Source organism: Callithrix jacchus, chromosome 18, assembly GCF_049354715.1.
Source record: "Callithrix jacchus isolate 240 chromosome 18, calJac240_pri, whole genome shotgun sequence".
Taxonomy (NCBI): Eukaryota; Metazoa; Chordata; class Mammalia; order Primates; family Cebidae; genus Callithrix; species Callithrix jacchus.
The window spans coordinates 15,706,621-15,732,185 of record NC_133519.1 but is presented as its reverse complement, the minus strand read 5'-3'; the positions used below and the strand labels follow the sequence as shown (position 1 = coordinate 15,732,185).

The following is a 25,565-nucleotide window of genomic DNA, read 5'->3' as shown; positions in this document are numbered from 1 at the left end:
TTCTTGGTTGACACAGAGAAAAAAGTGGGCAAAACTGGGTGACCCTACACCCACCGGACTCTCACAGGGCTCCCTTTTGCCTTTCTTCAGGCTCCAGCCCCAACTCTTAAAGCCCCGGCTTCCTAGATTCACTAACTTCAGTAAAGTACAAAAAAAATGGGACCATATGGCTGGCCAAAAAAAAAATATCTATTCAGATGGATGACCAGATAGTATAAATTGATTGAATTTTTTTTTTTTTTTTGAGACGGAATCTCACTCTGTTGCCCAGGCTGGAGTGTGCAATGGTGTGATCTCAGCTCACTGAAACCTCTGTCTCCCAGGTTGAAGATATTCTACTGCCTCAGCCTCCCGAGCAGCTGGGACTACAGGCACCTGCCACTACGCCCGGCTAATTTTTGTATTTTTAGTAGAGATGGGGTTTCACCATATTGGCCAGGCTGGTCTCGAACTCCTGACCTTGTGATCCACCCGCCTCAGCCTCCCAAAGTGCTGGGATTACAGGCGTGAGCCACCATGCTTGGCGAAAATTTATCAGGAAGAATGGATGAGAGGAAATGACAGAAGATGAGGGCAGAGAGTAGGCAGTTGTTGGGGAGGGACTCTGAGACACGGTGGCCTGCTGGGTGTGCCCCTTCTCTCTTCTCTGACTCCCTTAGATAAGACCAGCACTTTTGTCATCCTCTCTCTCTCTCTCGTTCCATGGTCCTGCGGCCCCAGGCCCCCACTGAAAGCATGTCGATCCAGGAGAACATATCATCCCTGCAGCTTTGGTCCTGGGTCTCTAAGTCCCAGAGAGACTTAGCAAAGTCCATTCTGATTGGGGCTCCAGGAGGTAAGAAGGGGAAGCAGAAGCCATTGAGCATAGGAGGAAAATGAGGGTGGAAAGTAGGCGTCAGGGTGGAGGGTGTACATCCCTATCTATCACTGGCTAGGTGGGTTTTGGAGAGGAACATATGGTCATCGGAGCCTCCCCGTGTTAAATTATGGACCCTGGCCTGGCTCTTTCCAGGCTGTATAGACAGGCCAGGGCCACAGCATGTAAACCACGGGGCACTCCCGTGGTTCCTGGACTCTGGCCCCTGGCATACAGGGCTTCCAGTGGAAGGCGAGTCACTGGTGACACTTTAACCAGTCTGCCGAACTGATCCCCAGCCCAGCTGGGCCTCATGCCTCTGACAACCCAACCGTGTGGAGCAGACCCACAGAGGGGAAGCCCCAGAGAGCTGTGCAGTGGCATGGAAGGTGCGGCTGGAATGGGGGGCGCTCCTCTGACCTAGGCTGGGTCAAGCTACAGGGACCTCTGGGTCTGTAGCAGTTTTGAGGGGCCTGGGGAGACTCAGAAGGTGGGGTGAGGAAGCCAGCCAGTAGCCAGGGGTTGGAAGGGAGAAAACAGAGACCTTGGGAACGGGAACTGGGTGATTCTGGGCCTGCATAAGGAGAGGCTGCTGGATACTAGACACCAAGGGGTGCTGGGGTTAAGGGACATCAGTAGCCGCAGGCTGGAGGGTCCTCGGTTGTGCAGGGTCTGTATAACTGAGTGGTCGAGAACTTGAACTAGAGTTAGTCAGACTTAGATTTGAATCCTATATGATCCATACTTAGAAGCTGGATGATCTTGGACAATTGATCTCTTTCTCAGCCTCTGTTTCTTTATCTGTGAAATTGGGATAATTACAGAACATTTAACTGTACCTGCTTTATAGGATCCTTGTGACATAATAAGATAATATATGATGACGTCCAGCTCATGAGAAGGGAACGAGGCAGGGCGAGGTGGCTCACGCCTGTAATCCCAGCACTTTGGGAGGCCAAGGCAGGCAGATCATGAGGTCAGGAGTTTGAGACCAGCCTTCCCAATATGGTGAAACCCCATCTCTATTAAAAATACAAAAATCATACATGCCTATAATCCCAGCTACTCAGGAAGCCGAGGCAGGAGAATCATTCGAACTCTGGAGGCAGAGGTTGCTGTGAGCCAAGATCACACCATTGCACTACAGCCTGGGTGACAGAGCAAGACTCCGTCTGAAAAAAAAAAGAAGGGAAGGAATAGAGGGCATGCTGGGATGAAGGCATGGGGAGGAAAGGCAGGTGCCAAGCAGCCCCTGAGCTCTCTTCTACCACAGGACCAGCGGGGTATCTGCGGCGGGCCAGTGTGGCTCAACTGACCCAGGAGCTGGGCACTGCCTTCTTCCAGCAGCAGCAGCTGCCAGCTGCTATGGCAGACACCTTCCTGGAACACCTCTGCCTGCTGGACATTGACTCCGAACCCATGGCCACACGAAGTACCAGCATCATTGCCACCATCGGTAAATGCTCCCATCCCCCTGCAGCCTCACATGCCTCTTCGCTGTTTCTCAAGGCGCTTCTTCATCTTTTGTCTCCTTTGAGACTTCTCCACGTTTGACTCAGCCATTCATTCAACAAAAATTTCTTGGGCATCTAGTAGACAAGATTTTGGGACCAGAGAGTAGATCAGTGAAAAAAACAGACAAAAATCCCTACCCTTAGGGAGCTGACAGTCTAGCTGGGTGTGATAATAAATAGTAAGCACAATAAATTATTAAAAATAAGTAAATTTTTCTGTTAGACAGTGGGCTGAGTGCAGTGGCTCATGCCTATAATCCCAGCACTTTGGGAGGCCAAGGCTGGCAGATCGCTTGAGCCCAGGAGTTTGAAACCAACCTGGGCAACATGGCAAAACCTGTCGCTACAAAAAATAAAAAAATTAGTTGGGTGTGGCCGGGCACAGTGGCTCACACCTGTAATCCTAGCACTTTGGGAGGCCGAGGTGGGTGGATCACCTGAGGTCAGAAGTTCAAGACCAGCCTGGCCATCATGGTGAAAACCCATCTTTAAAAAAAAAAAAAATTAGTTGGGTATGGTGGTGCATACCTATAGTCCCAGCTACTTAGAGGGCCAAGGGGGGAGGATCACGTAAGCCCAGTAGGTCAACTCTGCAGTGAGCTGTGATCAAGCAGCTGTGCTCCAGCCTAGCAGCAAGATCTGCCTCCAAAAAAAAGACCCTGCCTCCAAAAAAAAAAGAAAGGAAGGAAGGAAGCAAGGAAAGAAGGAAGGAGAAGGAGGGAGGGAGGGAAGGAAAGAAAGAAAAAAGAAAGAAGAGTGAAAGTTGGTTGGGTGCAGTGGCTCACGCCTGTAATCTCAGCACTTTGGGAGGCTGAGACAGGCAGATCACGAGGTCAGGAGTTTGAGACCAACCTGGCTAACATGGTAAAACCCGTTTCTACTAAAAATACAAAAAATTACCCAGGCGTGGTGGCACGCGCCTGTAATCCCAGCTACTCGGGAGGCTGAGGTAGGAGAATCTTGAACCAGGAAGGCGGAAGTTGCAGTGGGCCAAGATCACGCCGTTGCACTCCAGCCTGGGCAAGAAGAACAAAACTTCGTCTCAAAAAAAAGGGGTGGGGGGAGTTATAAGTGCTATGGGGAAAGAAATCAAGTATGATAAGGGCACCAGGGGTACAAGGGTGAGGGCAGGTTGCAGTCCTAAATAGGGAGGTCAGGGTAGTCATTATTAAGAAAATGAGGCCTAAGAGAAGACTTGAAGGAGGTGAGAGAATTCGCCATGCAGAGATCTAGGGGAAGAGAATTCCAGGAAGAAGGAACAGCCAGTGCCAATGCCTAAGTCAAAGAGGTTAGCAGAGCTAAAAACCATCAAGAGGGAAGAGCGGCAGGCATGAAGAGACTGGGGGAGAGGAAGATCAGGCGGGCTGTGTAGGCCATTTTTAGAATTTGAGTAGTTTCCTTCCAGTAAAATGAGAAACTACTGCAGGGTTTTGAGCAGGGGAATGACAAGCTCTTACTTACGTTTTAATAGAACCTCCCCTCCCCTGCTGCTGTACTGAAAATAGATGGGGGTGGGGGAAGGGCGCCCTGCAGTATTTCTGGTTCAGAACAGTTGGCGGCAGTGAGGTGGTGAGAAGTGGTCAGATTCTGAATGTATTTTGCCAGTAGAGCCGACAGGATTTGCTGATTGATTGTGTGTGGGGTAGGGAGTGAGGGCAAGAAGAAAGGAGTCAGAGGTGACAGGTGACTGAGGTTTTTGGCAGGAGGAACTGGAACAATGCATTATCCACTAAGCAGGAAAGACTGTGGTGGAAGCGTTTTCGGGGAGAGCAGAAGTTCGCCTGGGACACGTGGAGTCTGAGATGCAGATTAGCTATCCAAGTGTGATAGAGAGGGGACAGTCAGGTGCACAGCTCTGGTTTTGGGAGAAAGGTCTCCATTGGAAAGACATTTGGGAGTTGTCTGCATATAGATGGTATCTCAAGCAATGAGACTAGAGATCACCAAAGGAGTGTAGGTAAAATGACAGAGAAGAGAACAGGGCTTCTAATATGAAGGAGAGGAACAAGGAAAGGAGACTGGGAAGGAGCAGCTAGAGAGGCAGGAGTCAACCAAGGGAGGCACGGTCCTAGAGGCCAAGTGAAGACCGGTGTCAGGGAGGGATGTGTGCCCAGGCTGCTGACAGGCCAGTAGAGGAGGAACGAACATTGAGCATTACACTGAGCAACGACACAGAGCTCCTCGGTGACCTTGACAAGAACAGATGCAGTGGAGAGATGGAGGCCAACGCCTGAGTGGGGTGGGTTCAAAGGAGAATGGGGGAAGGGAACTGGAGGCAGAAAGTACAGATAACTCTTGCAATGAGTTTTGCTGCAAGCGAGAGCAAAAACTTGGACTGAAGAGAAACCAGGTGATTAAGAATTTTTTTTTAGATGGAGTTTCACTCTGTCCCCCAGGCTGCATGTAGTGCAGTGGTGCAATCTCGGCTCACTGCAACCTCTGCTTCCTGGGTTCAAATGATTCTTCTGCCCTAGCCTCCCGAGTAGCTGGGATTACAGTTATGTGCCACCAAGCCTGGCTAATTTTTGTATTTTTAGTAGAGATGGGTTTTACCATGTTGGTCAGGCTGGTCTCAAACTCCTGACCTCATGATCTGTCCTCCTCGGCCTCCCAAAGTGCTGGGATTACAGGCGTGAGCCACCGAGCCTGGTCTGAATATTTTTTTTTTTTTTGAGCGGAGTTTAGCTATTGTTACCCAGACTGGAGTGCAATGGCGCGATCTCGGCTCACCGCAACCTCTGCCTTCTGGGTTCAAGCAATTCTCCTGCCTCAGCCTCCCGAGTAGCTGGGACTACAGGCGCGCACCACCATGCCCAGCTAATTTTTGTATTTTTAGTAGAGACGGGATTTCATCTCATTGACCAGGATGGTCTCGATCTCTTGACCTCGTGATCCACCCGCCTCGGCCTCCCAAAGTGCTGGGATTATTGACATGAGCCACCACGCCCGGCCCTGAATATTTTTTTTAAATGGTGAAAGAAATAACAGCAGGTTTACACACTGATGGGAATGATCCAGTAAAAAAGAAAAACATGGCCGGGCGCAGTGGCTCACACCTGTAATCCCAGCACTTTGGGAGGCCGATGCAGGTGGATCATCTGAGGTCAGGAGTTTGAGACCAGCCTGCCCAACATGGCGAAACCCCATTTCTATTAAAAATGTACAAAATTAGCTGGGCGTGGTAGTGGGCGCCTGTGATCCCAGCTACACGGGAGGCTGAGGCGGGAGACTTGCTTGAACCTGGGAGGCAGAGGTTGCAGTGAGCTGAGATCATGCCACTGCACTTCAGCCTGGGCGACAAGAGTGAAACTCTGTCTCATTAAAAAAAAAGGAAAACACGGGTGTCACAGAGGACCGCAGAATGGCTGAATCTATGTCCTTGAGATAGATCTCAGCTCTCCTCAGTCCAGGAGGCCTCCTAGCTCTAAAACTCTGCACCCAAACACCCTCACCTGGCTCCCACCCCCTGCTATACACCCCAGACCCTGGGGTGACCGGGTAGACAGCACTTACATACATCACTTGCTGACACCGTGACCTCAGGCCTGGCCAAGGGCACTCCCTTCCAACTCCCACAGAGCTGCCTCCCCAAGGGGACGGATGTCGGCTGGAGAGGGAAACGGAGTTTGTGACCTGTGATCAGGGGTTGCATCAGGCAGGTAACAGGACTCCTGTGGCGTGGGGCGTTCTGAGGGTAGTGATGGGTTGGGTTTGGTTGCCTCTCCTGTTTTGGGGAATGTTGTCTGAGTGGAATCTCTGGTCCTAGGGCCGGCATCTCGCTCCGTGGAGCGCCTCAAGGAGATGATCAAGGCCGGGATGAACATTGCGCGCCTCAACTTCTCCCACGGCTCCCACGAGGTGCGGGACGGGCCGCCGGGCGGTGGGTGGGGCGGGAGGATGCCTCGAGTTCCTGGCCACCTTTCCCTGAAACCCTCGCTCCGATCCCTCCCCCAGTACCACGCCGAGTCCATCGCCAACATCCGGGAGGCCGTGGAGAGCTTTGCAGCTTCCCCGCTCACCTACCGGCCCGTGGCCATCGCCCTGGATACCAAGGGACCAGAGATTCGCACTGGGATCCCGCAGGGGGTGAGCGGTGGGGATGAGACTTGCCCTGCGGGAAAGGCGGCGCCCGTTGGGCTGGGCCCCAAGCCTGGGCGTGGGCAGGGGCGGGTCCCGGACTACCGGGCCACCGAACTCACGTCTCCTCTGGCCCGCCCCTAGGATCCGGAGTCGGAGGTGGAGCTGGTGAAGGGCTCCCAGGTGCTGGTGACGGTGGACCCCGCGTTCCGGACCCGGGGGAACGCGAACACGGTGTGGGTGGACTACCCCAATATTGTCCGGGTCGTGCCCGTGGGGGGCCGCATCTATCTTGACGACGGGCTCATCTCCCTAGTGGTCCAGAAAATCGGTGCGGACGCGCTTCCCGCCCTGACCACATCCGTGCGCAGGGTCCATTCCCTTCTCTTTGGCTCCCCCATCGGCCGTCAGACCGACCACACCTTCCCCTGGTCTTCCACGCGCCTTTGCCAGCCCGTCCCAGGGGTCCCCAGTGTGCAGATTCCGGCGCTCACCCTGGGTTGGGGCTGGACTACGCGGGGCGTCGTTTCTTCCACCGACGCCCATTTGTGCCTGTTCTGGGCGGGGCCCAGAACAAGGGCGGACAGACGAGGAGGACACGGTTCCTGACCTCTTGGGGGTCCAAGTCAGCCTTCCCTCTGCTCTGACTGTGCCCCGGCTTCACCCCTGACCGCAGCTGGCTCTCTCCGTGTCCGCAGGCCCAGAGGGGCTGGTGACCCAAGTGGAGAACGGCGGCGTCCTGGGCAGCCGGAAGGGCGTGAACTTGCCCGGGGCCCAGGTGGACTTGCCCGGGCTGTCGGAGCAGGACTTCCGAGACCTGCGCTTCGGGGTGGAGCATGGCGTGGACATTGTCTTTGCCTCCTTTGTGCGGAAAGCCAGCGACGTGGCTGCCGTCAGAGCTGCTCTGGGGCCGGAAGGACAGGGCATCAAGATCGTCAGCAAAATTGAGAACCACGAAGGCGTGAAGCGGTGAGGTTCTCTTCCCCTTCCTCCCCGTAGCTATTCCCCGTCACCTTTCTTGCGCCTGCCTCTCCCTGGCATCTCCTAGCTTTCTGCTCTGACCGATTCCCCCAACCGCCCAGGTTTGATGAAATCCTGGAGGTGAGCGACGGCATCATGGTGGCACGGGGGGACCTGGGCATCGAGATCCCAGCAGAGAAGGTTTTCCTCGCTCAGAAGATGATGATTGGGCGCTGCAACCTGGCGGGCAAGCCTGTTGTCTGTGCCACGCAGGTCTGGAGTGAGCCCTTGAGGTTGGACACTGTGGGTTTTAGGGACACCTGTGGGTGAGGGTAAATGCCCACACTGTAGGTTCATTATTTATTTATTTTGAGATGGAGTCTCATTCTGTCACCAGTCTGGAGTGCAGTGGTGCGATCTTGGCTCACTGAAACGTCCGCCTCCCAGGTTCAAGCGATTCTGCCTCAGCCTCCTGAGTAGCTGGAATTATAGGCCACTGCCACCAGGCCCAGCTACTTTATGTATTTTTAGTAGAGACAGGGTTTCACCATGTTAGCCAGGATGATCTCAAACTCCTGACCTCAGGTGATCCACTTGCCTTAGCCTCTCAAACTGCTGGGGTTACAGGTGTGAGCCACCACTCCAGGTCCACACTCCAGGTTTATAGTACATTTTGCTGACAAGTGTTTGATCTTCAAACTACAAGGTTAGAGACACTTTGACCCCTATTTTCAGGGGTTGTGACTGTGACCCTGGTTTTTGGGACACTCTGAGAGTGTGGGTGTCAGAGAAGTAGCTTGGGCAGGGTCCCCAGTCATGGTGCGACTCCTACAACTTTGATGTCCATTGTGTCCCCAAGATGCTGGAGAGCATGATCGACAAGCCCCGACCAACGAGGGCAGAAACAAGCGATGTGGCCAACGCTGTACTGGATGGGGCTGACTGTATTATGCTGTCAGGGGAGACCGCCAAGGGCAACTTCCCTGTGGAAGCCGTGAAAATGCAGCATGCGGTAGGAGCTCGGCGTGAAAAGCAAATGGGCCAGGGAACCAAATCCCTTCTGCACCCCAATGCAGCCTGACATTCTGGCACCTGCAGATTGCCCGGGAGGCAGAGGCTGCAGTGTACCACCGGCAGCTGTTTGAGGAGCTACGTCGGGCAGCGCCACTGAGCCGTGATCCCACTGAGGTCACAGCCATTGGCGCCGTGGAGGCTGCCTTCAAGTGCTGCGCTGCTGCCATCATCGTGTTGACCACAACTGGCCGGTGAGGGGGACACTGGGAATGCCCAGATGGAGTAGGGGTCAGGGGTAGGCTGGGATGGGCCCCAGGCCTGGGTTTAGTCTGGTCACCAGGGGTGGAGGGTCCATGTGAGTCCAGAGGAGGGGCAGCAATGACAGCTGGAGGCCAGGAGAGACAGAATGCCAGTGAGTTTTCAGGGGCTGTAAGGGGACAGTGGCATCACTGGACACACTGGTTTCGAGACCATTTGGGCTCCTGGGGCTCAGAGGCAAGTCCATTCGGCCCACAGATCCTTACAATGCTGAGGTATTGCAGAAGGGCCCGGTAGGTCTGAGTTCAAGTCTTTTGTCTGAAAGGTAGGCTGCTCTCTTTCCTCATGAACAGGATGAGGTGATTTGTTCATGAGAATGCAATGATTAACAGGAGATATGAAGTAATTAAGTACTACATGTAAATTAAGCACATAATACACATTTTCAAAAGGGTTTATATTTCTTCTTTTTTGTTTTTTTGAGATGGAGTCTCACTCCGTTGCCCAGGCTGGATTGCAATGGTGCAATCTCGGCTCACCACAACCTCCACCTCCTGGGTTCAAGCGCTTCTCCTGCCTCAGCCTCCTGAGTAGCTGGGACTATAGACGAGCACCACCACGCCCAGATAATTTTTGTATTTTTTAGTAGAGACAGGGCTTCACCATGCTGGCCAGGCTCGTCTGGCCTCAGGTAATCCACCCACTTTGACCTCCAAAGTGCTGGGATTACAGGTGTGAGCCACCGTGCCCGGCGGGCTTTAGTATTTTTTAAAGAGATGTCTCCTTATTATCTCATATCGTTATGTGTGGTAGGGAGGGCAGGGATTTTTTTTTTTTTTAGATGAAATCTCACTCTGTTGCCCAGGGTGGAGTGCAGTGGCTCACTGCAACCTCTGCCTCCCAGGTTCAAGCAATTCTCTGCCTCGGCTTCCCAAGTAGCTGGGATTACACGCACAAGCCATCACACCCAGCTATTTTTTGTACCTTTAGTGGAGACGGGGTTTCACCATCTTGGCCAGGCTGGTATTGAACTCCTGACCTCGTGATTGACCTGCCTCGGCCTCCCAAAGTGCTCGGATTACAGGCGTGAGCCACTACACCTGCTCTGGGAGGCAAACATTCTCATACTCATTTTTTTTTTTTTTTTTTTTTGAGACAGAGTTTCGCTCTTGTTATCCAGGCTGGAGTGCAATGGCGCAATCTCGGCTCACCGCAACCTCCGCCCCCTGGGTTCAGGCAATTCTCCTGCCTCAGCCTCCCGAGTAGCTGGGATTACAGGCACGGGCCACCATGCCCAGCTAATTTTTTGCATTTTTAGTAGAGACAGGGTTACACCATGTTGACCAGGATGGTCTCGATCTCTTGACCTCGTGATCCACCTGCCTCGGCCTCCCAAAGTGCTGGGATTACAGGCATGAGCCACTGCACCCAGCCCTCATACTCATTTTGTAGGTGAGAACACCAAGGCCCAGGGAAGTATGATGACTTACCCAGGGTCACACGGCGTGTTAGTGACAACTGGCACCAGAACCCAGACTCTCGTTTCTTGGTTCACCACTCTTCCCCTGATCTGGACTGACCTTCTCTGCCTGCTCTAGCTCAGCCCAGCTTCTGTCTCAATACCGACCTCGGGCAGCAGTCATTGCTGTCACCCGCTCTGCCCAGGCTGCCCGCCAGGTCCACTTATGCCGAGGAGTCTTCCCCTTGCTTTACCGTGAACCCCCAGAAGCCATCTGGGCAGATGACGTAGATCGCCGGGTGCAATTTGGCATTGAAAGTGGTGAGCTACCTAGACCTTCCACCCACTCCTACCATTTGTATCAGGAGTCCTCCAACCCAGCTTCCCACACCCACTCAAAGGGCCTTGCCTCTCTCCTGTGGTCCCAGGTTTTCCCTGTGAGATTCACTAAGACTAAGAGGTATCAGCCTGGACTATCACACACACCTCTTCCATCAGCATAGCCACACAGGCAGATGGCCATGCCGCTTAGCAACACACTCTGTCCTAGTCCGTGGACACTCCTGCACCTTTCTTTTCTTTTTTTTTTTTTTTTTGAGATGGAGTCTCGTTCTGTCACCGAGGCTGGAGTGCAATGGTGCGATCTCGGCTCACTGCAACCTCCGCCTCCTGGGTTTAAGCGGTTCTCCTGCCTCAGCCTCCTGAGAAGCTGGGATTACAGGCGTCTGCCACCATGCCTAATTTTTGTATTTTTAATAGACATGGGGTTTCACCATGTTGGTCAGGCTGGTCTCGAACTCTTGACTCAAGTGATCCACCCAACTCTGGCCTCCCAAAGTGCTGGGATTACAGGCATGAGTCACTGCACCTGGCCCTGCATCTTTTTTTTTTTGTTTGAGACCAAGTCTCACTGTGTTGCCAGGCTGGAGTGCAGTGGTATGATCTCAACTCACTGCAACCTCTACCTTCTGGGTCCAGGTGATTCTCCTGCCTCAGCCTCCTGGATAGCGGGGACTACAGGCATGCACCACCATGCCCAGCTAATTTTTGTATTTTTAGTAGAGACAAGGTTTTGCCATGTTGATCAGGCTGGTCTTGAACTCCTCACCTCACATGATCTGTCTGTCTCGCCCTCCCAAACTGTCAGATTACAGGTGTGAGCTGCTGTGCCTGTCCAATGACTCATTTTCTTTCCCTCCCCCAGGAAAACTCCGTGGCTTCCTCCGTGTTGGGGACCTGGTGATTGTGGTGACAGGCTGGCGACCTGGCTCCGGCTACACCAACATCATGCGGGTGCTGAGCATATCCTGAGATGCCCCTCCCTCCTCTGCCCCAGCCTACCGCTGTACCCCATCCCTTCCTCCCCAGTCTACGTCCTCCAGCCCACACCCCTCCAAAGTCCCACCTCTAAGTCCTCTCTTCTCTATTCCTGGCTCTCCCTACCTTGGGCCTATCTGAGACCATATCTGCCATCTATTCCCATTCCAAGCTGCCCCTTCCCCGTCTCCATTTCACACAGGTCCTGAAAGTCTGTGTCCAATTATGCACTGGCCACCCGATAGCACCAACTGTACATTCCCTGCATCCGATCCACTCAGCAGGCCGCAAGATACCTTGAGCCTTTAATCCCAGTTTGGCTGGTTAATTCCATAACCCCAGCCTACCCATCCCTCACAGTTGGGGAGACAGAGGACAGGACAATCTTGTCCAGTCTCCCATTCTCGTATGTGGCCCTCATGATAATCTGGGCATATCTTATGCCAGGGCAGTCTACCCCTTTCATGGTGACTGACAGTGACATGAAAGCCTACACTTTGGGGAAAATTGGGTGGGATAGATGCTGGGGAGAAGTGAGGGCTGGGCAGCTGATTTTGTCACTGTCTTCACAGCCTCTGTGCTGGGCTTGTAGACCACTGTCTTGGCTGCTCTCATGCCCGCCTGATACCCTGCTTGGCCAAATGCCCAGCTGCTTCCTCCTGCACCCAAAAATTAGCTTCCCACTCACTTTGTTCCCACGCACAAACCAAGAGCCAAAAAATGAGTGTCTCTATTTTATATTTAAATCCAGCTGTTTGGAAGCAATTATAAAACTTCTCCCACACACCAAGAACCCCAGAACTCCCCACCCAGAAGGAAAGGAGACTTAGGGTCTTGGCCCCACAGTCTTTAATGCTGTAGAGTAGGAGAGGGGACAGAGTGAGTGTGGTAAAGGACTACTCTTGTCCCTGAGAAGGCAGAGGTGCTGGCTGGCCTGCCCTTTCCCAGGCTGGAATTCCTTGGGCCTTCCCTTTACTCCTGTACCAGCAGCAAACTCAGAAGGAAAAAACAAAACAAAACTCTAAAGATAAACATAGTCCTTCTCCCTCTCTCACATGGTTCCTCCTGCCCCTACCTGATAGGGAGAAGGTTCAGGTATTGCTGCTGATGGGTTTGGGCAGGGACCACAGAGGCTGGCACGGAGAGGCCCTGCCTCCTGCTACTCCTGTCTCCTTACCTGAAAAGGAGGGGAGGGAGGGATGGATAAACAAAATGAATTGGTAACAAATAAAATTAGCAAGTGAATAAATAGAAATAAATAAATAAGCAAAGAAAAAAATATCACATAAGGATTCAGCCATTTGCCCCTCCACCGGGGAGGGGGGAGGAATCTAGGCTGGCATATTAATGAGGTACCAACTACCCCTTAAGTTTTAGGGGGCACCACTGGAGCAGAGGGCACAGGGAAGGGGCAGCTCTCAGTTCACAAAAAGACAGTTCTACCACAGGACAGACTGCAGGGAGCTTAGAAGTGTGTTCCCATCAGAGGGTAGAGACACAGAGTGCCACAGGTGGCAGCGGGTAAATGTGGATGCCCACACTTAGGACCCAAGACATCTGCTGGCAACAATGGGGGCGCAGGTGATTGGCAGTGCCTGGCTATGCTACAGGAACAGGAAGATAACCAGGCCAGGCAGAACCTGCAGGATCATTGGCAGGGAAACAGAGACATTAAGTTACCTGGCAGTGATGGTGGTGGCAAATACTTGTGCTTAGTAAAGGTAGGGTCATGGGCCTGGGCCTGCACCTGGCAGGACCATAGCCAGGGAGTACCCTTGTCAGAGGTTCTGAGTCACTTCTACTTGGCAGTGGAGACATACAGCGCCTGACATATTACTTGGGACATGGTAGATGCTCAGTACACACGATGAATGGATTATGATGGCAGACAAGCTACCGGATTCTTGAGCTGAGGACACAGAGACCATCTTCATGGCAGTATGGGGAATGTCAGCACAGGGCTGACGTTTCCATAGGGCAATGTTTCAGGTCCCCATGGCCTTCCCGGGGAGGTATCTGCCTTTGGGTACATACTACTCACTAACCCCAAGAACTAAGGCTGGATATACTCAAGGGTTTTACATGTTGGCAGAAAGCTGGGGACCCCCAGGGGTGGCTGGCTCAGGCACTGGTGGCCTGGGGGGCTGGGCTGTCCTTGGAGGCTTGGCCAGGAGCCCTGAGGGAGGCAGCCGCTCACTTCCTGAGCCCTTACGCCCAGGAGAGCCATCGCCTGTTGCCCGCTGAGGCAGAGAGGGTTGGGAGGCTGAGAGTGGGCGGCCCCGAGGTCCTAGCCGCCGTCCACCTCCTCCTGGAGGGGGACCCAGCAGGGAGACCTGGGAGCGCCCTGCCCGGGATAGGCTGGCATGCAAGGTTCGGGCAGGTGGGGCAGGCAGGCGGGAGGTGGACGCCCATGGGCCGGCTCGGACTGGCACCAGCGGGGAGGCTGGAGAGCCTGCTGAGCGCCGAGCAGAGCGAGCAAGGAGGATGGCCGGAGAGTCAGGGGAGAGAGGCAGAGGGCCCCGCTGGTGAGTCAGGGCAATGGCCACATTGGAGGTCACAGCGGCTGCCTGAAGGGGCACATGCACCAGTGGCTCCCACAGTACTGGCTTTCCACTGAGCCGAGCTCCTGTGCTGGGAGCCAGGCCCCTAACACCCCGAGCCATGTCTCTGTCATGTTGCACCAAGTGCTGCTCCATGATGCCACCGCTGCTGCCTGGACTTGGCTCGGAGCGCTTCCGCTGCAGTATGGAATTCTTCTTGCCTAAAATTTGTCCCAGGAGGGGGAAGTTAAGGATAGGAAAGGAATCCAAGTTGGAAGCTGGATATCAGAGTGTGAGGGTCTCAGGATGGGGTGGGGTTGAGGGCAGGGGATGGGAGTCAGTAGTATGGCAATGGGGCTAGCAGGGTGGAGATGGGGCTGGAGGAAGTGGGTATGTATCAGAGACAGTGAGGGTCAGGGGACTAGTACTCAGGGGGGGGACTCAGGACATGGGGAAGTGGGATGATATCTCTCCTGGGTAGGACATGCTGAGGGATAAGGACAGTGGGCCACAGTGTTGAAAGGCCTGTTGGGAGCATCTGTTGGGACTGAATGGATTGGGGTATGACCCTGGAACCCTAAAGCCTGAGCTCCTTGCTTTGGAGGTGGGATAAGGGCACAGCCTGGCCCTACAGCAGATGGGGTGGACAGGTCTCACCGATGCGGCGCAGCCGATCCATGGCCACAGTCTCAAAGGCCCGGCGCATCATGGGGAACTCCTCAAGCACAGCGTTGAAATGGTCCACACTGAGTGAGTAGAGGCGGCAGTAGGTGTCGGCCCGAACACTGGCTGTGCGCCGGCCCCTAGTTAGCAGGCAGATCTCTGCAGAAGTTGGGAGGAAGCCTCAGAACCCCTGTCCCTGCCCCCGAACGCCTCTCACTGAGCCTGCAGCAGTGGACCCAACTTTCTAAGGCTCTTCCCAATTACCTATTACCTCCCTGTTCCAGGGTCCCTAAACACCCCAAGCATTGTTTCTCTCCAGATGCCCACAATTACTGGATTGCTGCTCCCTGTCCTTCCCACTCTCTCCAAATGAAGGCTGACGATCAGGCAGGTCTTGCTGGCCCTAGACTCCCAGTGACTCCCCTCCACTTTAACTCCCACCCCTCCCCAACTGCTCTATCCCAAGAAGTAAACGAGAGGTAGACCAGGGCAAGTCACTCCATGCACCCACCCCTCCCACCCCCTTGAATGAACACTGAGGGCAGCCCTGAAGGAGAGAAGCAGTGTGGAAGAGCAAAGTGCAACGTGATGGGGGTGGTGGGTGGTTTGGGGACTGAGACTATAGGAGCCTCAGGTCACTTTGAGCAGTAGCTGGCTGAACTGCCCTTACTGCCCCAGGCTGGGTTCCTGAATCACACCACCAGGCAGCTCCGTAAAGCTCATGCTCCAGGACAGCGCTGCTTCACCCCGCCTTTCCCTCATCTCATAGGATCCTTGGATTTCACCGTCTAAGGGTTCTAAAAGGCCCTCTGGCCCAGTAGTTTGCAACCTGGCTGTGCATTAGAATCCCCTGAGAAGCTTTTAAAAGCTACAGAGCTCCAGACCCCAGCCCAGAGATTCTCACTGAGGGGCTGGAGCTCTGTGATTCTGCAGCAGAGCCAGGCAGGGACCCTGAGCCTGGGGAGCAGTTGCCCTGTCTGTCATCTGCTTGTGACCCCCCCTCCCTGAGGCCTGCTGACCCCCAAAGTAGGATCCATCGGTGAGGCGTGTGTCCTGGGCGCCGCGGGCCAGCACACTGAGCAGCCCATGCTGGATGAAGTACATCTTCCTGCCCACGGAGCCCTCACGCACCACCAGGTCCCCCGGCTGGAAGACCTCAAAGCGCAGCTTGGTGAGGACTGCAGTGACGAAGCTGGGGTCGGCGTGAGCAAACAGTGGCATGTGGGCCACCAGGCCCCGACAGGTGAAATTAATGATCTCCTGGACAGGAGAGGGGACTGTCAGGCAGGCTGTGCCCCCTGCCCTGCGATGCTCCCACAGAGCTCATCTTCCTCCAGAAACCCCACCCCTGGGGTTCATGTTCTGCCAAAAGTTGGGGATGCATCAGTGGGCCTAGGACCATCCCTAAGCTTCTGTCTTCAGATCTTTCCCATGAGCTCTTGTGGGACTATCTCCCCCAAAAAGAGATCCCTACGGTCCCTCCTTATGTACACTTCACTACCAAAGGACCTTCCAGAAAGACCCTAGCCCCTGAAAGGCCCCCAAATACCTGGCCTCCCATGGGGTCCTCTGCAGGCCTCATTCCCCATAGGAGCACCTGCTGACCGACAGCCCCTACTACCAGATAGCACTCCAGGTCCCTGAAGAGCCCCCCTTCCAGGGCCAACCCAGCCCCACCTCCCGAAGTGGCTCGCTCAGCTCGCCCAGGATGCTTTCCTCCTCGAACATCTTGCCCTGGTAGCGGTGCTCATAGTACTCATGGATGCGCTGCCGTGTGTCTGCTGGCAGCTTGTGGAAGGACATGTACTGCTCCACCTGCTTGTACTGGAGGGCCGGCCCATTGCCAGGGGTAAGAGGACACAGGGAGAGATTTGGAGCCGGAACAGTAGGGGGTGTGTGTGTGTAGAAGGTCAGAGACACAGCTCAAACTCAGAGGGTAGAAACATGGAACCAGACATGGATACACAGGGCCAGAGAGGAATATAGATAATGGTGGATACCGGGAAGACAGAGAGCACAGTCATAGGAAAATCCAGACATGAACGGCAGAGGGGCCAAGCACCGGCATAGGTTCAAACAAAGAAAAGGTACACGCAGGGGCAGGGACCAAATGGACACAGGGCAGGAAAGGAAACAGAGGCGTAACAGGGGTACACATCAGAATGGGACTCAAGTCTGGTACCCAGTCTCCAACAACCCTCCATGCCACCCCTCCCTCCCTGTCCCTGCTGACCTTCTCCTGGTACTGACGCCGGGAAGAGTCCAGGGACTGGATGAGTGCAGTGGCGTGGCCGATGAACATGGCGTAGCACGTGGCACCCACAATCATGCTGAGCATGGTGAGCCAGACGTCCGGCATGCCTACAGGTGCCTGCTGCCCATAGCCTATGCACAGCATATGGCTCATGGCCTTGAACAGGGCATGGGAATACTGGCGGCCCCACGAGTGGTTCTGGGGGGCAGAGTGTATTGCAGAGCGGGGCATGGGCCCCTCAGAGCCTCATTCGCCACCTGCCCCTTTTCCTCTTTTGGTCTTTCTGTCTGCCCCGTTCTACTGCAGACCTTCCTCCTGGCAGGCACTTAAGTTTGGTTCTAGGGGCCCTGAGGCAAAAGGGTCCTCTATTACAGCTTGGGGGCCTCAGCTTCTGGCTAGGTGCCCTTCTTTGCCTGCTTCCTCCAACACACGAACACTTCTTCTGCGTGTCCTTCCCCTTTCCTCCCTCCTCCCCACCTCCTCACTCTTATTTTCTGTCGTGATCATCTCCCACCTCCTGCTCCCTGTGGCCATCCCTGTTACTCAGGCAGAAGAGCCCTTAGAAGGCCCAGGAGAGGCAGAGCTGTGGGGACTTCTCACCACCATGTGGTTGATGGAGACCCAGCAGTCGGGAGGGAAGTCCTGCAGCATGGGGACCAGGAACTGCAGACAGCCATCCCAGTGACATAGCAGCAGCATCATCCCAATGAGGTTGAAGATGCGAACCACAGCACTGGCCAGGTCATAGGTCATGTGAAAGATCTGAGGAGTCCGAGGAGGAGCTGCTGTGGACATGAACCCCTCCCTGCTTGTCCTCCTCCATTCCCAGCCTGGTAAATTCTCTCCCTGAACTTCTCCCTAGCCCCAACCCCCACGAAATAAAAAATACAACTATTATTCATTTCTGTGGAGTTTTGTGGCACACCTGTATAGTTAATACAAAGCAATTTCTTATTTCTCTCATCTTATAGATAGGAAAGCTGAGGTCAGTCATGTGCCCAGAGCCACATAGTAAGTGTCACAGCAGAGAATCAAACAAATCTACTGCACAAGCTGCCAGGTGTAGCCTAGAAAAGAGAGAGGGCATTTCACAGTACAGTGTTCCCAGGGCATATGTGTAAGAATTAATGCCAGCAGCCCTCTCTCCTCCAGTAGTAATAATATACAATGGTGACTTAGCTGAGAACTCAGACACCTCAGTGATTTGCACGTATTAACTCCTTTAATCCTATCGGTCTTATCACAGGTAAGTGTGTTGGAACAGAAAACGGAGTCTCCTATAGCAAAGCATAAAACTGGGATCCGACCCAAGACAATGAGACTGCAGAGCCCACAGTCTGAACCACTCAACTCTGCTGCTCTGAGGCAGAAGCCCCAGCTTCTTCCACACCCCATCCTCCACCCAGCATCCAGCTAACTCTAAAGTGTGTGTCCGCAGCTGTGCTCCACCCTCCTGTGCCACCATCTTTACCCCAGGCCCCATCCCCTGAACCCTCATTCTGTTCCTGCTTCTTCCCCACCAACTTGGGAGAGAGCTCACCCATGGAAGCCCCACCCATTTTCCCCACCCTATAAGGTCACCAGGAGCCCCACCCATAGCATCTTCCTAGAGGAGTCTGCCAGCCCCCCTGCCCACCTCCCCGCCCCACCTCCTCCCACTGGTGTATGTAGCGGATGAGGCGGGAGAGGCGGAGCAGCCGCAGCAGGCTGAGGATCTTGGTGAAGCGAACGATGCGTAGGGCCCGTGCCGTTTTGTAGACCTCAGCATCCAACCGTGGCTCCAGCTCCACCACCAGGAAGATGTAATCCACAGGGATAGAAGAGATGAGGTCAACCAGGAACCAGGTTCGCAGGTAGCGTGTGCGGATGGCTTCCGGTGCTAGCAGGATCTCAGCACCCTCCTCCACCACAATGCCCGTTCGGAAGTTCAGCACCAGATCCAGTAGGAAGAAAGTGTCAGACAATACGTTGAAGACAATCCAAGGTGGGGAGTTCTCCTCCTTGAAGAAGGTGATGCCCACAGGCAGGACGATGAGATTCCCCACCATCAGCAGCAGCATGATCAGGTCCCAGTAAAACCTGAGGTGGGAATGGGATAAGGTGTAAGACCATGAGGATATTTCACCAGCCACCAGACTGGCAGAAGATAGCGTGACATGGCCAAGAATGGGCAAAGATGCAAAATAACAGAAAACCGTTTACAGCTGCTGGGAGTACAAGTGGGGACCACCATTTGGGCAGATAGTTCAGCATTATCTAGTGAAGTTAAACATTTGCATTCCCTGCAACTCAGCAATTCCATTCCTAGGTATAGACACATCCAAGGGAAACATGCACTCCAAGAGATACACGTAGGAATGTTTTTTGCAGTATTAAATTTGAGAACAACACACATGTACTTCTGTAGAAAAAAAATGTAGATAGATAAGTAGATAAATACACTATTTATGGCCTGGAATACAATACAGTTGTGAAATTACCCAACTATAGCTACATTCAGGCCTATGGATGAATTTCACAAATGCAATGTTGTGCAAAAGAAGCAAAAAACAGCCTGGGCAACATAGTGAGACCTCATCTCAACAACAACAACAAAAATTAGCCAGGTGTGGTGGTGAGCATCTATAGTTCCAGCTATCGGGAGGCTGAAGTGCACTCCAGCCTGGCTGACAGAGCAAGACCCTGTCTCAAAAAATTAAAATAAAAAAAAAAAACTATGGCTCATCCCTGTAATCCCAGGGCTTTGGGAGGCCAAAGTGGGATCACTTGAGTCCAGGAGTTCAAGACCAGCCTGGGCGACATAGTGAGATCTCATCTCTACAAAAAAGTAAAAATTAGGCCAGGCGAGGTGGCTCACGCCTGTAATCCCAGCACTTTGGGAGGCCGAGGCAGATGGATCACCTGAGGCCAGGAGTTCGAGACCAGCCTGGCCAACATGGTAAAACCCCGCCTCTACTGAAAGTACAAAAATTAGCCAGGCGTGGTGGTGGGTGCCTATAATCTCAGTTACTCAGGAGGCTGAGGCAGGAGAATTGCTTGAACCCGGGAGGCAGAGGTTGCAGTGAGCCAAGATCGTGCCACTGCACTCCAGCCTGGCCGACAAGAGTGAGATTCTGTCTCTAACAAAAAAAAATTAGCCAGGCATAGTGGTGTGTGCCTGTAAGCCCATATCCTCAGGAGGCTGAGGTGGGAGGATTGTTTGAGTCTAGGAGTTCAGGGCTCAGTGAGCTTTGATTGCATCACTGCACTCTAGCCTGTGACACAGTGAGAGCGTGTCTCAAAAATAATAATAAAAGATGCCACCACTGCACTCCAGCCTGGGTGATGGAGTGATACAAAATAATAACAAAAAAAGGAAAGAAGGAAAGAAAGAAGGAAGGAAAGGAGAGAGAAAGGAAGGAAGGGAGGGAGGGAGGGAGGAAATGTATACCACAAAAGTTAGAATAATGGATTTGAGAAAAGAATGTGAGAGCACTAGGGGGGCTTCTACAGATCTGGTAATGTAGTATCTCTTGACCTAGATAGTTGTTACATGACAGTTTGCTTTAAAATTATTCTTCCAGGCTGGGCACGGTGGCTCATGCTTGTACCCCAAGGACTTTGGAATGTTGAGGCTGACAGATCACCTGAGGTCAGGAGTTTGAAACCAGCCTGGCCAACATGGTGAAACCCTGTCTCTACTAAAAATACAAAAATTATCTGGGTGTGGTGGCATGCATCTGTCATCCCAGCTACTTGGGAGGCCAAGGCAGGAGAATTGCTTGAACCTAGGAGGTGGAGGTTGCATTGAGCCAAGATCGCTCCACTGCCCTCCAGCCTGGGTGACAGAGTGAGACTCTGTCTCAAATAAATAAATAAAAATTGGCGGGGCATGGTGGCTCACACCTATAACCCCAGCAGTTTGGGAGGCCAAAGTGGGTGGATCACGAGGTCAGGAGTTCGAGGCCAGCCTGGCCAAAATGGTGAAACCCCGTCTCTGTTGCAAATACAAAAATTAGCTGGGCATGGTGGCATGCTCCTGTAATCCCAGCTACTCAGGAGACTGAGGCAAAAGAACTGCTTGAACCTAGGAGGTAGAGGTTGCAGTGAGTCAAGATTGTGTCACTGCACTCCAGCCTGGGTGACACAGTGAGACTCCTTTTCAAAATAAATAAATAAATAAATAAAATTACTTTTCCATATACATATATATCCCTACTATATATCATTTACCTCACCAGTGCTAAATATTTTAAAGGTTAAAAAAAAAAAAGATAGGCCTGGTGCAGTGGCTCATGCCTGTAATGCTAGCACTTTGAGAGGCTGAGGAGGGCAGATCATGAGGTCAAGAGATCGAGACCACCCTGGCCAACATGGTGAAACCCCATCTCTACTAAAAATACAAAAATTAGCTGGGCATGGTGGTGCACACCTGTAATCCCAGTATTTGGGAGGCTGAGGCAGAAGAATCACTTGCACCCAGGAGGCAGAGGCTGCAGTGAACCAAGATTGCACCACTGCACTCCAGCCTGATGACAGAGCAAGACATCGTCTCAAAAAAAAAAAAAAAAAGGTAATGTACCGTGTACTAATGTCACAGCATTGTTGAAAACATTTACATGGAGACAATAGATGTGACCATGTGGTACAGGCACTAGTTGGTGTTATGACTCACCCACCCTTTATCCCCAGATTTCTGAAAAGGCTGCTGCTTCTGTCGTCTGCAGCTATCTGCCCTTTCTAGTCTAGGATCTCATGCCCTCCCCAGCCTTCTCCACCCATTCCTCTTCTTCAACACAGTTGGACCCATGGATCCTGTTTCTTTGCTGGCGTCTGCTCATCCATGTCCCAAGGTGGAGTGGTCTATCCTGCCTACCTCTGAACTGAGCTTTCCAGGGATGCCCTTCCCCCTCCACAGAACCTCAGACAGGGCTGCACACACAGAGAAGCTCCACAGGAGATCAGGAGGCAGCAAGGCTTGAGCTCTGCATGCCTTTCCTCCTCTGGGCTCCCTGTGTCACAGGCAGGAGTGAGTGACACAGCTGTGGCAGACACTGTGGACAGAAGAGGTTGAGAGGGAACTGTGTGAAGATCTCATCCAGAGAATATCACAGGATAATCTCAGGGACTCAATTACCTATGGTGGTTTTAATTCTAGGACACACCTAATCCCAGTATCAGCTCAGGACCTAGCCCCTTCTGATTCAGACTGCAAAATCAATTTTCAGCCCTGAAAGAAGCTTCCCCAAGTCTGAGCCTCTGGGAAGCCCCTCAGACTATATGTTTTCAATCAACAAAAACCATTGACCACTCTTCTTTTCTCTCCTGGGCGGAGGAGAAATCCTGTACTGTGAGATACTAGGAGAGGGGAGGGAAGGAGGGTTTGCCTAGCCATGAGAGTATCTTCACCGCCTGACTCACAGGCAGTCACAAGCCTGGCAGGTGATGCGGCAGAGAGAATGAAGAAGCACAATCAGAGGGATACCCGACTTCTGGGGATCCGTCTACGAGTGAACGGAGGGAAGGGAGCGAGAGCCACAGGAGACTAGAAAAGGAGCACTGGCTGAGTGGGAATTAGGCAGCAAAGACAGAAGTGTAAGGAACAATGGGAGGAAGAGGGACATAGAGGGAGTGCGTATATATGTGGATTCAAGATAAAGTCTGGGTCTACAGCTGTATTTCCAGACTCCAGATTCACACCTCTTCATCTCTCTTTCTTTAGTTTCCCAGGTTAGGTGATTTGCACATATCCCTGTCTCATCAAAGAGCTGTCCTTCATTTCCCCCAAGGACAGGGCTGCTGTCCTCCCCTAGCGACCTTGATGTAGAGGTACAGCCTGACGGAGACCGAAATGGCCCCACCCCCACCCTCGGTCCCTTCTCTGGGAGTCACCTGGGTGTTTGTCCTACCCCTGCTTTGCTGCCTCAGTCACTCAGAGTCTTGGCCCAGCCCCGCCGCCCCCGCCTTCAGCACTAGGGACAGCGACCAGAGCTGAGGTCTGGACCCTCGCCCCCTTCAGCGTCCCTATTTTTCCTGGTAGTCTGTCATGCTGAACTAGGCAGGTGCTAAGGAGTGGGTGTGGGGATGGGAGATAGCGGAGCTCGGCTTCTCCCTCAGGCTGGCCCCGAGACTTAGAATAGAATTTCCCAGATCTCCGGAAAGCAGGGCTGGAGGCAGGCAGGGGTCCCAAACTCCGGTAGTGTCTGTGGTCCGGATGGGGTCCCGGGTTCCTGAAAGGGGAAATCCAGGTCTCTGGAGATCCCCTGATGTCTGCTTGCCCTTCTGGCACTCCCAGCCCGCCAAAGCACGGAGGACCTCCGGCAGGGGATACCCGCCCAGGAATTCCTAGGCTAGGTTGGGGGGGGGGGGTGACTCTCTCGCCCCACCAAAGGACCCCTGGGCCGGAAATGAAGTGATCGTGGAGGGTGGGGCGGGCCGGGCCCCGGTGTCGCTGCCCGCGAGGGTGGGATCGATGTACCCCGCCCTCCCGGCCGAGCCCCCAGTACCGGAAATCGCTGTAGGGGTGGATGATCCAGGCCCCCGCAGACTTCACCCGTTCCTGCTCGATTTCCACTGCTTTGTGGCTGCCGAACACTCGAAGGGAGAACTTGTTGACCGTGGGCTGGAGCAGCGTCCCGAGGTGCCTCCTCTTAGGCTCAGGCCCAGACCCGGGGATCGGACCTGAGGTCGCGGTCGCAGGCGGGGGAGCAGCGGGAGGCACCGCCTCCAGCCCAGGGGTCGCCCCTTCGCTGGCCCCCGCCGCCGCCGGCCCCTGCTCCGCCTCCATAGTGCCCACCTCGCTTACACGCTTGGCCTCCTAGAGCCCTCTGTGGCCATCAGTACCCCCAGCCCCTCCAGAGTAAGAGTCGGCGCAGCCCCGCGGGCTCTAGCTGAGGCGTCGTAGGCTAGGAACCGCGGGCGCGCGGGGCGGAGGGGGTGTGTGCTAGACTGGCGGCGGCGGGCGGCGGGAGGCTGTGCGGCGCCCCCTGGTGAGGGCTGCGCGAAGACTGGGCGGGGCTGGGAAGCCGGGTTCCTGGAGGAACTCCGAGATGGGGGCGGCTTAGCAAAGCAGGCGGGGAGCACAGCCAGAGCCAGGGAGAGGGCGTGGCCTAGCGTTGGCCTTTCATCCACTCAAAGCCAGGGAGGAGGCGCCCCCTCCAGTGGCGGGAAAACCGGACGCGAGTTTGTAGCTCGAGGAACTTGGGAGCGCGAGGGATTGGGGGCCAATGGAAGAAGTGGACATGGCTTTTGGGATTATTCCCCATTCTCGCCCATGGACTTCTGTCTTGATTCCATCTTCTCTTAACACCTCTAGGAATATTCTTGTCTTTTGATTTCCTCTGAACTGCTTCCCCTAGTATTTAATTTCCTAATTCGTTCTGTCAGCTTTCACCAAGTGCCTCTCTGCCCGTCACTGAGTCGACGCTGAGGAAACAAAGACGAGTACGAAAGTCCTAGCCTTAGCATCTCCATGTCGTAATGAAAAACAACACAAAACAAAAACAAAGTCCTAGCCATAAAGCTACTGCTCATCTCTGCCCAAGGACAGACAGGTAAATTGCAGTGCTATGCGAAGTTAAGTGCTATAAATTCCCAGATATCTCAAATTCTTCCCTTCATCTCCAATTCTTGCCACTGCCTTATTTCAAGCTCTCGGCATTTTTTCACCTAAATTATTTCAGAAACCTCTAAGTCTTCAACCTCTTCCAGACCAATTCTTCTTCCATTCTCTGCCAGTTACCTTCCTAAAATCCAACTATGCCTATATCGCTTGCCTGAAGTCCATTGTGCTTTCCCATCTTCTATAGGACTACATTTAAGTTCTTTAGCATGATGTATGAGGTCCTAAAAAATGTGGACCTAGTTTCAACAATATCTCTTCTGACAGTCCCACTCTTGAAAGCCAGAGCCCCAATCACTCTGAAAGACTTTGTGCTGCCTTGTCTCTATGTTTTTGCAAATATTTTCTCTGCCTGGTATTCTCCTCCAATTCACTTTCCAACGGTTGGTTCAGATCTCGCCTTCTCTAGGAAACCTAGGAACACATTTCCAACTCTCCTTTCCCCAGGTAGGGTCTATTCTAGAGCCTTTTTTTTCTCCCCAAGATGGAGTCTCACTCAGGCTGGAGTGCAATGGTGCGAGCTCAGCTCACTGCAACCTCCGCCTCCTGGGTTCAAGCAATTTTCCTGCCTCAGCCTCCTGAGTAGCTGGGATTACAGGCGTGCACCACCAAGCCCAGTAATTTTTGTATTTTTAGTAGAAATGGGGTCTCACCATGGTGGCCAGGGTGGTCTCGGATTGATGACCTCATGATCTGCCCAGCTTGGCATCCCCAAGTGCTGGGATTACAGGTCTCAGCCACTGCGCCCAGCCTATTCTAGAGTTTTTTTATGGCAGCCAGGGCATTGCTGTTTTGAGCAGCTCGTGTCACAGGGCTACAATTATTTATTTATTTGTTTGTTTATTTTGAGATGGAGTCTCTCGTCACCTAGGCTGGAGTGCAGTGGCACAATCTCAGCTCATTGCAACCTCCGCCTCCCGGGTTCAAGCAATTCTCCTGCCTCAGCCTCCTGAGTAGCTGGGATTGCAGGCATCTGCCACCATGCCTGACTAATTTTTGTACTTTTAGTAGAGATGGGGTTTCACCATGTTGGCCAGGCTGGTCTAGAACTCC

The 25,565-nt window shown here is 53.4% G+C and overlaps 2 protein-coding genes and 1 long non-coding RNA gene across 5 annotated transcripts; 1 reads left to right on the top strand and 2 right to left on the bottom strand.

The window, feature by feature from the left end:
- The first annotated feature begins 670 nt into the window (after window positions 1–670).
- Window positions 671–12,734, top strand: PKLR (pyruvate kinase L/R). Of its 3 annotated transcripts, XM_003735138.5 has the most exons (12): window positions 671–835; window positions 1,156–1,245; window positions 2,130–2,312; window positions 6,137–6,228; window positions 6,325–6,456; window positions 6,592–6,778; window positions 7,146–7,416; window positions 7,530–7,680; window positions 8,267–8,419; window positions 8,506–8,672; window positions 10,278–10,459; window positions 11,343–12,734. In XM_003735138.5, the coding sequence occupies exons 1-12, from the start codon at window positions 703–705 to the stop codon at window positions 11,447–11,449; spliced, it is 1,848 nt and encodes a 615-aa protein (XP_003735186.4). In that variant the 5' UTR covers window positions 671–702; the 3' UTR covers window positions 11,450–12,734. The 3 variants fall into 3 exon arrangements, with proteins under 3 accessions (XP_003735186.4, XP_008982810.2, XP_078212050.1); XM_008984562.5 differs by lacking the exon at window positions 671–835 and having other exon boundaries at window positions 1,178–1,245; XM_078355924.1 differs by lacking the exons at window positions 671–835; window positions 1,156–1,245; window positions 2,130–2,312 and adding an exon at window positions 5,909–6,029.
- LOC144580236 (uncharacterized) lies at window positions 2,347–7,077 on the bottom strand. The gene is made up of 3 exons (XR_013529421.1): window positions 6,942–7,077; window positions 3,271–3,386; window positions 2,347–2,445 (listed from the first exon to the last, which is right to left on the bottom strand). It is a non-coding gene; the product is annotated as an uncharacterized LOC144580236 (long non-coding RNA).
- On the bottom strand, window positions 12,177–23,797 carry HCN3 (hyperpolarization activated cyclic nucleotide gated potassium channel 3). Its single transcript, XM_002760090.6, has 8 exons — window positions 23,398–23,797; window positions 18,562–18,991; window positions 17,513–17,674; window positions 16,892–17,110; window positions 16,336–16,482; window positions 15,678–15,918; window positions 14,653–14,817; window positions 12,177–14,216 (listed from the first exon to the last, which is right to left on the bottom strand). The coding sequence occupies exons 1-8, from the start codon at window positions 23,676–23,678 to the stop codon at window positions 13,534–13,536; spliced, it is 2,328 nt and encodes a 775-aa protein (XP_002760136.1). The 5' UTR covers window positions 23,679–23,797; the 3' UTR covers window positions 12,177–13,533.
- Between the last annotated feature and the right edge of the window lie 1,768 nt (window positions 23,798–25,565).